This window comes from Phyllobates terribilis, unplaced genomic scaffold, assembly GCF_046119375.1.
Source record: "Phyllobates terribilis strain yellow unplaced genomic scaffold, ASM4611937v1 Scaffold_5__5_contigs__length_657084704, whole genome shotgun sequence".
NCBI lineage: Eukaryota > Metazoa > Chordata > Amphibia > Anura > Dendrobatidae > Phyllobates > Phyllobates terribilis.
The window spans coordinates 614860132-614874502 of NW_027362765.1; the positions used below are offsets into that span (position 1 = coordinate 614860132).

Genomic DNA, 14371 nt, shown 5'->3' on the forward strand with positions numbered 1-14371 from the left:
CTGGCAGCTTAGTTTCCTGCCCCATCAGATGGATCAGTGATGGGCATAATGTGCGGCTGCATAGGTCTCTCATTGATCAGGAAGGACGATGCTTCAGGGTTCTTGATCATATGAAGCTGTCTCTGGACTAGAAGATGCACACACTTCTTTAGCAAGATTTTTTCTTACCTAAAGTGTGTGTCTTATAGTCCGGAAAATACAGTGTTTCTACTGCATGCATAGTAACGTTCAAAATTAACCAGCAACAAAGCCAGAAATTCAGTGGAATAGCTATAAAATCATGAAGTCTGGTCACCTTTTTACCAACAAAGCTTCCAGTCTCGTGCAGAACAGCAACACGGATTTTAGGCCACCAAGTATGAAACTCCTTCACCCATTGGTGCATGACAGTGGCAGGACACACAATGATGCTGGGACCCAAGCCTTCATATCTACAAAAAATATGGTATGGTTATAAAATGCCAAACTTTATACAATGTGATAATAGTAATGCAGATCCGGCACGTCACTGCTCCATCAGCTACAGGGGGTCCCCCTCTACGTGTCCGGGAGCATGCCCAGCTGTTCCCCTTTACATTTTTACTATGAAGTCTCAATGTCCTATGTAATGAATGCATTCCTATGATTTTCAGTAGTAAAGCCTTATATAACATGAGTCATCCATAATGAATGCCGTCATATGGGTAAAAGAAATACAAGAAAAAGAACCTTTCAATAAAAGCGAAAATAATAAAGGGGTTGTCCGGTCTTCAGGCACTCAGACTGTAGAATGGTGGTAGCATGCAGCGTGGGCAATGTCACAGTTCCCGGGTATTCCTGATGCCAGCGGGCACATAACCACATATCTAAATTTGCATACTTGGGCACATGACGACCAGACTCGTTCTGCCTCTTTCACTAGAAGTGAATTGGGAGAAGCGGGATTAGTGGCGTTGGCGCGTGCCCGCATGTATGTAAAGGTGGTCACGAGACTGCCTGGGAATACCGGGGAATCACGACTGTGTGGCCACCATATGCTGTCATGATTCGGCAGTCACATAAGAGCGACTCCAGACTTTCGTCCCAAGCCTAGACAACCCCTTTATATGGATTTCCCTATCCTAGTAACTGATGGCAAATCATTAGGACATGCCATCACTTCAATAACTCTTTGGATCTCATGATTAATCCCTTAAGGATAGGGAGATTTTTCCTTTTATTCTTTCTTCCCCTAATTTCAAGAGCCATAACTTTTTTATGTTTCGGTCAATGTAGTTGTAAGAGGGCTTACTTTTTGTAGCCTGAGTTGAGCTTTTGAACGACCATCCATTTTATCAAATGATGTACTGCAAAGTGTGAAAAAAATTCAAGCAAAAAATAACTTTGATTTTATGGTAAAAAAACAAATACCTGGCTATAGGATTTTCCAGGTCAGTATGATTACGCAGATATAAAAAATGCATAGTTATTGTTTAAGTGGTAAAAAAAATAAAATAATAAAAAATAAATAATTTGTTGTCACTTTCCGAGAGCTATAGCGTTTTCAATTTTTAGGATATGGAGCTGTGTGAGGGCTTGTTTTTTGCACCCCGGGCCAATGTTACATTCTTTCTGTTGTTACGGCGGCCAAAAAAAAGAAATTCTGGCATTTTGATTTTTTTCTCGTTACGCTGTTTACCGATCTCATTAATTTATTTTATGTTTTGATAGATTGAACTTTTAAGAACCAAATGTGTGTACTTTATTTCTTAATTTTTAATGGGCGATTGGAACACATATATATATATATTATATATATATATTTTTTACTTTTCACTGTATTTGTTAGTCCCATTAGGGAACCTGAACCTGCGATCATCTGATTGCTTGTGCAATATACTGCAGAAATCACAGTCTCCTATGAACGCCAGGCATAGGCTCGCTTTCACAGCAGCGCTGTCATGGCAACTAATAATGGCAAGAGCGCTCGTTTAACCCTTTCACCGAGCGTGCTCGGGTGATTATCGAGTATCTTCGGCGTGCTCGTATATTATGTTCGAGTCCCTGCATCTGCATGATTTACAGCTGTAAGACAGCATCAACACATGCAGGGATTGCTTGTTTTTTAGGGAATCCTCAGATGTGTTCAGCCTGTCTTACAGCTGTAAATCGTGCAGACACAGGGACTCGAACATAATATACGAGCACGCCGAAGATACTCAGTAATCACCTGAGCACACTCGGTGAAAGGGTTAAACGAGCACGCTTGCTCATTACTAATGGCAACGCATCGTCTTTGCGGGAGTGGCGATGAGAGGATAGAACGGCGCATCCCCTGCTGGCGTGCATTGAATGGCACGGTCACAGATAGCGGCATTTAACAGGTTAACAATCGCAGGCAGAGATCAGCTCCACCCATGGCTGTTAGAGGCAGATGATGGCTGAATAACACAGCCATCATTTGCTGGGAAAGATGCAGGCTCGGCATGCAAGCACACACCAAAGACAGGGATCTGGCTTATGACCGACATAGTCCATCATAATTTGTTATGAGGTTAAAAGCAGATACTCGCTAAATAGAATAGTGTGTGCAGTGGGCTCAGCTCACTGATGTACCGTATTAAGGGGTTAAAGAGGCATGGTTACGTAACGCATGCAATATTACATTACCTAGACCAGGGCTTTCAGGAACTCACTACACTTAGCCATGTACTTATTTATTTCTGTTACTAGCACAGAGGGGACATACACTGTATTAAGAATTATTAGGCAAGTGAGCATTTGATTGCTGCTTCCAACAGGTGGCGCTATAGGGTTCAAGTCCTCTTCCACTCTGTAGAGGTAATTTGCATATTTTGACCATATGATTTTTATGCAGACTTTCCCACTCCAAGCTGTATAAACTTGAATGCTGATTGGCTAGAGCAGATCAGGTGATATGTAATGAGGGGTGCGTGGCCTAAGAATACAACACCCTTTATCAAGGTGTGCAGAATTATTAGGCAGCTAGCAAATAATCAACAGGGTCGTTAAAAATGTGTCAAGAAAAAAAGACGCATATTAACTGCCAAAGTTTTGAGAAGGATTAAATGTGAAGCGATCAGGAATCCGGAATCAGGAAGCTGAAACTGACTACCGCTGAGCAAGACAGAAGTGGAAACGTCAAGGCTGGGCCAAGAAATAGCTCAAGACACATTTATCAAAGGTTTTATGGACTGATGAGATGACCGTGATTCTTGATGGACCAGGTGGATGGGCCCATGGCTGGATCAATGATGGGTACAGACCTCCACTTACACTCAGACACCAGCAAGGTGGAGGTGGGGTACAGCTATGGGCTGGTATTATGAAAGATGAGCTAATTTGACTTTTTCAAGTGGATTATGGACTCGAAAATCCCCTCTCAAACCTACCGCCACTTTTTAGAAGACACTTTCTTCAAGCAGTGATACAGGAAAAAGTCTGCATCTTTCAAGAAAAACCAAAGAAACAAGCCAGAGCATAAGTTAGTATACGTGTAATGTGTAAGAGCATATTCACACTGTGGCTATTTCACAAACAAACACCAAGAAAAAAACGAAACAAAATGAGCATGTACCCTGCAGTACGTAAATAAGTAATCAAAAAAAGGGGCATACAGGAGCTAAATGGTAGAAAACAGTGAATAATTTTAATATATCAAAAAGTAAAGCTTCACATAATAAATAGTTTGATCATAGCATAGACAAACAGAGGTGCATGTCAGAAGAACACAGCACCCAATGGCCCGCAAACCCGTACCCACTGCATGGAAATGTAACCACTGGTAAAATTATTCACTGTTTTCTACCATTTAGCTCCTGTATTCCTCTTTTTTGGATTATGTTTTTGGAGTTGGTACATTGTAGCTGATTCTGGCAGTGTCCAGTCTTTGAGTAATGTTCTTTGCTTTGAGCTTATACAAGGCCGACTTGTGTATACGTACATAAGTAAACAGTAATAGTACACGGAAATATCATAAGATACTTAGTAACACTATTTTGATCAAAAAAGTGTAAAAGCCATCCCACTGCGACAAAGTGTACCCAATCGGGATCGCCCCATCCTGTCTATTGCTGTTTATTTACTTACTGCACGGCATACGCTCATTTGGGGTTTTTTTTTTCATGGGTTTTGACTGTGAAATGGCCACAGTGTGAACATGCTCTTACACACTCCATGTATACCAACTCATGCTCTGGATCATTTCTTTGGTTCTGCTGTAGCTTCTTGTACTCTGTACAACCAGGGGTAAGGCTCTGTTTTTCTGAGCTAAGCATTTCATCTACATAGCTACCCATGGGCAGGTGTCTGAACAGTTGGGTCCGTATCCTGCTTTGCCCTCATCTTCATTGAGGTCAGCTGACACAAGAGAAAGGATAGGACCTCTCTGATTAGGTACACCTTGTCACGGTGGGATGGCTTTTATGCTTTTTTGATCAAAATAGTATTAACTAAGTACCCTGTGTTATTTACATGTGGCATTTACTTATTCACTTACTGCAGGGTATATGCTCATTTTGTTTTTTTCTTGGGTTTTACCCTTCAAGAAAACCATGATTTTTCTGCGGGACATTGCTCCATCGCAGCATTGAAGTGATCACTGCTCGGCTGCCAGTAAAGGCCTTAATGATGAAAGAATAATGACACGGTCCCTTCCTCACCGGACCTAAACCCATTTGAGAACTTGTGGGCCCTTCTTACAAGGGAGATTTACTGTGGTTGGTAAGAAACTGACAGACTACATGGATGGAAGGCTTATGGCTGTTAGTGAAGAAAAGGACGGCTATATATATGTCACGGATATTTTTGGGAAATGTTTTTTGTACATTTTGAGTAGTTTGATTATTCTCACTGTAACAGATGAAAAAGTTACATTTTTCATTTAGTTCCATAATAAATCGGCACACTAGTAGTCCAATAATTCTGCACACGTAAGATATTCTCACTTTTACTTTCTTGAATATTCAGGTTTCGCATGTGCGGTTATGACACGTGAGCCCAGCGCTCAATCAACGCTGGCATCACTGTCCCCGCCTTCGGACATCAAGAGGAATCAGAAAGCAGCCGCAGCCCTGGCTTCCTGTTGATGTTCAAAACATCTGAAGGTGGGTGAAGCCGGCGCTGATTGGGCGCAGGGCTCATGTGACGTCACAATCTCACAAGAGCCCCGCAAACGCAAGTTCCGGCACCACTGGAATGGAGGTGAGTAAAAGTGCTTTTATTTTAACTAAACCAAACATGAGGAGGGGCTGTCCAATTAGTGGACAACCCCTTTAATTCTTTGGATTGATTGACAGTTCTGGAGTTATTCAATAATAAAATTAATAATCAAATCTACAATTTGCCTAATAATTCTACACCCAGTGCATTCTGCAGCACTTCACAGACAATGTCAACACGCACTGCCTCCAGTGGGGCTCAGTGTGGGAGGAAACCCTGGCAAACACAAGGAGATGTCTCCAGTGGGGCTCAGTGTGGGAGGAAACCCTGGAAAACACAAGGAGATGTCTCCAGTGGGGCTCAGTGTGGGAGGAAACCCTGGCAAACACAAGGAGATGTCTCCAGTGGGGCTAAGTGTGGGAGGAAACCCTGGAAAACACAAGGAGATGTCTCCAGTGGGGCTCAATATGGGAGGAAACCCTGGCAAACACAAGATGTCTCCAGTGGGGCTCAGTGTGGGAGGAAACCCTGGCAAACACAAGGAGATGTCTCCAGTGGGGCCAAGTGTGGGAGGAAACCCTGGCAAACACAAGGAGATGTCTCCAGTGGGGCCAAGTGTGGGAGGAAACCCTGGCAAACACAAGGAGATGTCTCCAGTGGGGCTAAGTGTGGGAGGAAACCCTGGAAAACACAAGGCGATGTCTCCAGTGGGGCTCAATATGGCAGGAAATCCTGGCAAACACAAGATGTCTCCAGTGGGGCTCAGTGTGGGAGGAAACCCTGGCAAACACAAGGAGATGTCTCCAGTGGGGCTCAGTGTGGGAGGAAACCCTGGCAAACACAAGGAGATGTCTCCAGTGGGGCTCAGTGTGGGAGGAAACCCTGGCAAACACAAGGAGATGTCTCCAGTGGGGCTCAGTGTGGGAGGAAACCCTGGAAAACACAAGGAGATGTCTCCAGTGGGGCTAAGTGTGGGAGGAAACCCTGGAAAACACAAGGAGATGTCTCCAGTGGGGCTCAGTGTGGGAGGAAACCCTGGCAAACACAAGGAGATGTCTCCAGTGGGGCTAAGTGTGGGAGGAAACCCTGGAAAACACAAGGAGATGTCTCCAGTGGGGCTCAATATGGGAGGAAACCCTGGAAAACACAAGGAGATGTCTCCAGTAGGGCTCAGTGTGGGAGGAAACCCTGGCAAACACAAGGAGATGTCTCCAGTGGGGCTAAGTGTGGGAGGAAACCCTGGCAAACACAAGGAGATGTCTCCAGTGGGGCTCAATATGGGAGGAAACCCTGGCAAACACAAGGAGATGTCTCCAGTGGGGCTCAGTGTGGGAGGAAACCCTGGCAAACACAAGGAGATGTCTCCAGTGGGGCTAAGTGTGGGAGGAAACCCTGGAAAACACAAGGAGATGTCTCCAGTGGGGCTCAATATGGGAGGAAACCCTGGCAAACACAAGGAGATGTCTCCAGTGGGGCTCAGTGTGGGAGGAAACCCTGGCAAACACAAGGAGATGTCTCCAGTGGGGCTCAGTGTGGGAGGAAACCCTGGCAAACACAAGGAGATGTCTCCAGTGGGGCTCAGTGTGGGAGGAAACCCTGGAAACACAAGGAGATGTCTCCAGTGGGGCTCAGTGTGGGAGGAAACCCTGGCAAACACAAGGAGATGTCTCCAGTGGGGCTCAGTGTGGGAGTAAACCCTGGCAAACACTAGGAGATGTCTCCAGTGGGGCTAAGTGTGGGAGGAAACCCTGGAAAACACAAGGAGATGTCTCCAGTGGGGCTAAGTGTGGGAGGAAACCCTGGCAAACACAAGGAGATGTCTCCAGTGGGGCTCAATATGGGAGGAAACCCTGGCAAACACAAGGAGATGTCTCCAGTGGGGCTCAGTGTGGGAGGAAACCCTGGAAATACAAGGAGATGTCTCCAGTGGGGCTAAGTGTGGGAGGAAACCCTGGCAAACACAAGGAGATGTCTCCAGTGGGGCTCAGTGTGGGAGGAAACCCTGGAAACACAAGGAGATGAAAGATCCACACAGATGTTGCCATTGGTCGAATATAACCCCAGCACTGAAAAAGCTACAGGTGTAAGCCCTGAGCACCAGCACAGCTCACAGTGAAGACCTCAGCGTACGTTCACAATCATTTGTTACAAAGGAGGACAATAAGATCAGAAGAACACAAAAAAGCTAAGAAAAAAGAAGGGTGAAAATATTTCTTGTCTGTACAGAGCCATGCATATATTATTCAGTGCATACTTTCTCCTTGCAGAGTCGTGTCCATGACATCTTCACATTGCTGTTATCTGTGGGAAGACACAGATGCGCTGGCCAAGAATTCATTACTAGTGTGAGCTCTTTAATTTCCTCTACCCTGCAATTCCCCTCCCTGTCATAAACGGACTTTAAAGCAGCCCCCTCCACAGTAAGCAAATTAAAGCAGCCATCTGATTGAAATGCAGTGAATAATTCAGTAGGCCCGCCCTCTGTAATAATGCTGATGAAATATTCATGGCTGGCTCAGACTGGCAGTCTACCGGGCAGCCACTTGCCTGTAATCGGAGCCTCGTGTCCTTATCCGGCTGTAGCTCAGGCCTGCCAGGAAGACAATTATCTCAATGGTTTTGCCCAATCCCATTTCATCTCCCAAAATGCCTCCTGCCTGTTGACAATGTAGTTCCCAAAGCCACCGAACACCTGTCTGCTGGTACCTGTGGGAAGGAAAGGATGAGTGACGACAACATAGAAAAGGAAAAAACATAAGGAAACGCTAAAAGTGCAGGAACTTTAGACCATTCTTGACAATATAAAAGCCAAATTCATTGTAATTAGTGATTATTGCAACAAGTTTAGGTTGTTGTGGAGAGCAACATGGGATTTATCAAGCATCGCTCACTAAATTGCTCCTTCTGTGGTTGGAGTAAAAATGTCTCTTTCTGAAATTTGGTATTTTGGGTAATCCTTTTATCATTAAGGCCTTGTTCATATTGCGTTTTACCCTCACGTTTGCGGATCCTCCGGGACTTCCCTCTGGAGCCCTGAAAAAACAGGATTTGGACGTATACGCTGACGGGGGCATTGTGCTCTGTCAGACATCATTTTTGGATGTGGTCGACTGAGGTTTAGTGCCTGCCCCTGCCTCAAAAAGGTGGACATGGCTGAAAATGCTGCACGATAGAGCACACAGTGACTACTTCTGCATCATTAGCCAATGCAAACTTCTGAATCCCGTTTTCAGTGTTTTAGCCACTTAACATGGGCTAAAAAGCAATGTGAACACAAGCAATGTCAGATTCAAGACATTTCAGGTTGCGTTAATTATTTTGCTGTGTTTAGAGCAGACATTGCTCATCAGTGTTCATCAGGGGGCTCGGCTGGGCTCTCTTACAATATGAAAGCCAGTAGCTTCCTGTGTGATTGTTGATGCCGTACCTTCAGCTCTAGCCTCTGAATTCAGATGACTAAAATTGGCCATGTACAAACTAGAAGATGCAGTGCCCCTGGACAATGGTCTGATGTCTAGGAAGGAGAGTCTGCCAACTTGGAGCCTCCATAATTTAATCATACACGTGTGCCAGTTTATGGGCGAATAGTAACTAAAACAGAGAAAAAAATATGCCATTTAAACTGGATTGTCCTCAAAACATAGCAGAGAATCCAACGTTTAGCTGGTAAGACTGACAACTAATCCCATACACTGAACTGTGTAAGGACAGGGCACAAGGTATGCAACATATCTAAGACACCACAATGCACTTAACCCCTTCATGACTGGGCCATTTAAAGTTTTTGCACTTTCGTTTTTTGCTCCCCGTCTTCCCAGAGCCATCACTTTTTTATTTATCTGTCAATGTGGCCATGCGAGGACTTGTTTTCTGCAGGAAAAGTTGTACTTTTGAACGACATCATTGGTTTTACCCTACCATCTACTGGAAAACGGGAAAAAAATTCCAAGTGCGATAAAATTGCAAAGAAAAGTGCAAATCCAGTTTGTTTTTTTTGTTTTTTTTTACCACGTTCACTAAATGCTAAAACTGACCTGCCATTATGATTCCCCAGGTCATTACGAGTTTATAGACACCAAACATGTATAGGTTCTTTTTTATTTAAGTAGTGAAAAAAAAATCCCAATTTTTTTTTATTGTTTTATTTTGAATGGGGCGATTTGAACTTTCATATATTTTTGGATTTTTTAAAAACTTTTTTTTTTTTTTTTTTACTTATTACATGCTTCAATAGTCTCCATAGGAGACTTGAAGCTGCAATTATCTGATTGCATGTGCGACACACAGGTGATCATCAGATCGCCTGTATGTAGCAGAATTGCTCACTTGCTATGAGCACCGACCGCTGGGTGGCGCTCATAGCAATCTGGCAGTGACAACCACAGGAGTCTCCTGCAGACCCCGGGTTGTCAATGCCAACCCATTGGTGACCCGTGATCATGTGACGGGGTCTACAAACTTGGAATTTTCTTCCAGTTTTCCAGTACACGATATGGTAAAACCAGTGATGTCATTCAAAAGTATAACTCGTCCCGCAAAAAATAAGCCCTCACACGGCCATATTGACTGAAAAATAAAGTTATGGCTCTGGGAAGAAGGGGAGCAAAAAACGAAATGCAAAAACAGAAAATGCTCAGGTCATGAAGGGGTTGAAGTGGCATCAGTGTGAAGTGTCTGTGTGCTGTTGGTTTTTTCTCGGACAGCACGCTGGCCCATAGAGTTTTACTGATTCATACACACATCACTTTTAAAGACAAGTCACCGCTTCGTGACACTCAGAACTCATCTGTTCTGTGGATCAGACTGGGCCATTATAGTCCATGAGACACACTTTTTATTTCAGTTTTCCCTCCTAGTTTCAATTGTTTCATGCTGATCCATTGCTAAGTGTCAGCGGATAAGTGAAAGTTCAGGCAGATCTCCTCCTTCAGTGTTTAAAAACAGATGGGAACAAAAACAGATACAGCACAGATGGAAAACAGATGACACCCCTAAGAAAAAAAAGGCCGGTTTTCACGGGTGTAAATGAATGTGTGAATGGAGACTGATACTTCTCTCTTAAAAGTGTGGAAAATCAAAAAAGCACAAGAGGGGCCCTACAGGAGCTGTCACAAGCAAGGAGCAGCATGGAGCTGGTAGATTGTACGATGAATAAAACATGCGCTAATCATTAATAACTAATGCGCATCCCATGCTACAATCTACACAGGCCTTCCGGAAGACCGTGCTCACTTATTAGGATGGATTGGTTTATGGCTCAGAAACAATACTCTGCTATTTATGGGCAGACAAGGACAGCTGGATCCACCGGATCACCGCTAGTAGCTTTTCAGAAAGGGCAATATCTCACAGCGGCTTTGTGAGCCACATCGAACTACGGCAGCTTCTTCTGTAGTCATATGTGAAATCAGACCAGTCCAAACACCTGCACAACCACTTGGCAACGCAGCACAATACTACATGTAACACAATTCATGTCACTGGAGGGAATAGTGCCAAATGACAAGGGCCTCCGAATCAATCTCTGGACTGTCCTAAAGTCAGAGAATTGCATTTATGTCTGCGATGAGCAGTGGTTGCTTTGTGCCATTTTTTTTGTCTTTAGCATTAATAAATCCGTCTAAAAGTGTACTTCAAGGAAACAAAAAAACACTTTTCTTTGCACTTCCATAAACTGAGCAGTGGCAAGAAAAGTTTCAATATTTTGGAGTGAAAATAAAAGGTGCGATAATTTCTACATTTTCTTCTAGATCAATTTAAGACCATGTTCACACTTCTGTTTTGATATTCAGGAACAGACAAACGAAATAATGTAAAAAATGGATCCGTTGCATATCTGATGCAAACAGCTGATGAGGAGTGCCATTTGTTATGATGGGGTCCGTCTGGATCGAGTTATGTGACCATTTTTGGAAAGGAAGAAATATGAAGCTTGTAGAACTTTTCTTGTGTTCTACAGATTAACACCAACCAGAACAGACAAACCCTCTGAATGGCGTCCCTCTGCTTCTGTTTGCAACCTTTATGGGAAAGATCCATATTATAACATTATTCCATTTGTCTGGTCCACAGAAGACAGCAATAAACTAAATCATAAAATGGAATTGTGAACATAGCCTAAAACAAAAAGGTGTACACAGATTATCAAAGGCGAAAACGTACAACATTTGGCCAAAGCGACTGAACGAAGGCTAAACCAAGTATACTGGTAGTAGTCAAAGATACAATTATTAAAACCTATAAAGAGAGGTTACACATACCATAAAAATTTTAGAGACATATAGCTTTATAATTAACAGATGAAAGCATTTAAAACATGAGCATGGAGATATTTATAAGACTATCAACTAAGAAATGAGTGTGGATCAGTGCGAGTGGCTGCCATTTGGCACAAACCTCATGGGAATGGGGCATTGTCCCCCCTGTTTGCACTGAGCACTTTATCACTATCTCCACTGCCACATCTGCGGAGCAGTGTGCACAAGGCACCTTACTGAGAATACCAACAAGATTCATCTAAGCTAAGTCTCTGCTATTAAGCCTTCATATTATATTATCTGAATTTATAGGGTCTGTGGCTCCTGATGAGCCGATTAGCAGGAGAAACGCGCCCGCGTCGAGCGATACATACCTGCATCTGTATTTGAACTTAGCGGTGTAGTTGTAGGGTTGGTCTATTTGCATTTCTGATCTTGTCCCTATGAATAGGAGGGTTCAAGGACACCTCCATACTATACCTCTTGATTTTCTGGCTGACTAGTGAATCTTTTTATGCTTTTTGTACTTGAACATTGGTCTACTGTGTCTATTGGTATAAAGTGACATCTATTTTCTGGTTTGGTGAGGGATGCAGGAACACTCCCTGCAATCATTTTTGTTACTAATAAACATATACTTCTTCTGTATTTACAGCCAGATTAAGATTTACATACAGTATTATTGTTTGATGATTGATATCCTCTTGAGTATCTGGGTGATTAAGATAATTGACTGTTAGGAAATGAGTACCCATTAATTTCTTATTTTTTGATTTACCCCACCTGTACACTGCAGGTACAGAGGTGGTGGCCCATGTCTTGGGGATTGAATGGTGAGTATCCTCTTGAGTCCCCCTACACTGATAATTGACTCCCACCACTCTCACCTAATCAGGGACTTATAGGGTCATTCAGGGTGAGCAGACGAGGAGCAGGGGCGCCATTTGCGTTCAAGAGGGTGCCAACCTCCGTTGTGAGGTAGGGACAGATTAGGGGTCAGCTTAGGGCATTGCCCCTTCCCCACTTTATGATCATCTCTTTTTGGGCTGAGAATACTTCACAGACTTTTAACCATTTTTGGTGTTTTTTTGTTTGTTTTTTTGAGGGTCAGTTACAACTGAATTTTCAATGATGCTAATAAACATAAATTTTAGGTGTATTTTCTCGGTGAAATTGTTTTAACAAATGAGTGGTTACGTTTACCTTAATCCTTTGAATCAAAACATATCTAAAAATGGCTCCAAAATACAGCAGGTGACAATAGTATTACAAGACAAATTAAATAAATAGATGATCGGAAAATAGGGGAAGGAAACCGTCCCTAAATATGATAAACCTTCCTAATATATAGATTCCGTTCTACAATATTATCATTGGATTAATGTAAACATAACCCCTCTTTTCTTAGCGGATATTTACAAGACCGTCTCCATGCACATTTTAAATGCTTACATAAATTATGTATGGTATGTGTAGTCTTTCTTTATAGCTTTAATAAAGATTATCAAAAGGTGTAGAATGTCAGGTGTGAAAAGAAAGATTAGGACTTACCTGTACAACTTTTTCCAAATAGACCCTGGTACGCAGAAACCTTCATCAAATTCCACATCACTGTCCTCGGACTCCGCTGACACACTCGGAGCCTTCTTTGCTTGCTGCTTTTGGTATTGCCTGGATAAAAAAACAATAATATAGAACACTTGAAAAGGGGTACTCTATAACCTAAGGGTCAATGTTTAACTACTTCATTTTAATAAGTAGCCACTTTTGTAAACACCCTTCTCTCTCTACACTTATTTCTGGTTTCAGAAAGGTTTTTATTTAGTTATTTTTTTTTTTTTAATTCCGATGTCATTTTGTCCAAGTCTTACATCTGCAAACAAAATCTCATCAGGGGGCTGGGGTCTCTCCCTCCTGCTTCTTTTATTATTCTGGACAAAGAGGAAGGCCTGCAGTGTTAACCAGGTGCTGCCAGTGAATATGGATATCCAGAGACCGATGACTCGAAATGTTTTACTGGAACTACGCGTTTCAGAGTTGGTCAAATGCCTTCCTCGGGTATTTTCAAGCAGGATATCACCCTCCGGCCTTTATAGGGGCCAGGGTGACGTAACATATCAGTATTACAAACAGGAGCAACAGTGAGTACATCTCTAAATAGAAGATCATGTAAAACATAATAGTCATCCCAAAACCATGAATTCTGTCTCTGAAGAAGCACATTCTGATAAAAGATCATGTATATAGGAAAAGAAGGGGGGAAAAGGAGGAAAGGAAATTAAAATAAAATAGTTAATAAAATTAGAGTGGCTCATAATAAAACACATTTACTATAATAATTCTAGCAATTTGAAAATTGAGTAATAGTAAAAATCTTGTTGGTAGCCACTGATCTTAAGTCATATTTGATCGTAGGTCAAAATAGACATTTGGAGCCGGCACATTGGAATGATGCACTCAAATCTAGAAAAAGGGACAGTTTGTCTTGTTTTATACCCATCATGTTATTTAACCCGATATGGATGGGTGCAATGTGGTTTCTCAAATTCATGCTGAAAACAATTTTCATTTTCTATGGCCGATTCCCTCAAAAAATGGGATCCCAATGATTCTGAGACTGTTTTTCATGACAGATTACACTTCATGTTGGTGGTAAGTTTTGGTCGATATGATTCGCATTTATTCATGAAAATATCAAACGTTTGACAAATTTAGAAATTTTCGCGATTTTCAAACTTTAACCCCATTCTGACGTAGGGTGTAATAATACGTACCTGCACCTTAATGAGACCAGGTACTTATTCTTACGCCTCATCGATCAAGACCTCAGAGACTGTGCGGGCATGATCGCCGCCGAGTGTCAGCTGACACCAGGTAGTATGTGCCAGGCGCGGTGCCTCACGGCTCCCGACAGATTAACCCCAGAAATTATGCAACCTAAGTCGTTCGAAGCATTTCTGGGGCAAGCAGAGGTA

General features: G+C 42.7%; 1 protein-coding gene across 1 annotated transcript in view; it reads right to left on the bottom strand.

The window, feature by feature from the left end:
- The window catches only part of ERCC6 (ERCC excision repair 6, chromatin remodeling factor), a 135897-nt gene that overhangs the window by 71357 nt on the left and 50169 nt on the right, over nt 1-14371 (bottom strand). The window contains exons 6-8 of the mRNA XM_073686094.1: nt 12948-13067; nt 7687-7845; nt 296-431 (exon numbers count right to left, since the gene is read on the bottom strand). Coding sequence (XP_073542195.1) covers nt 296-431; nt 7687-7845; nt 12948-13067 — 415 coding nt within the window. The remainder of the gene's footprint in view (nt 1-295; nt 432-7686; nt 7846-12947; nt 13068-14371) is intronic.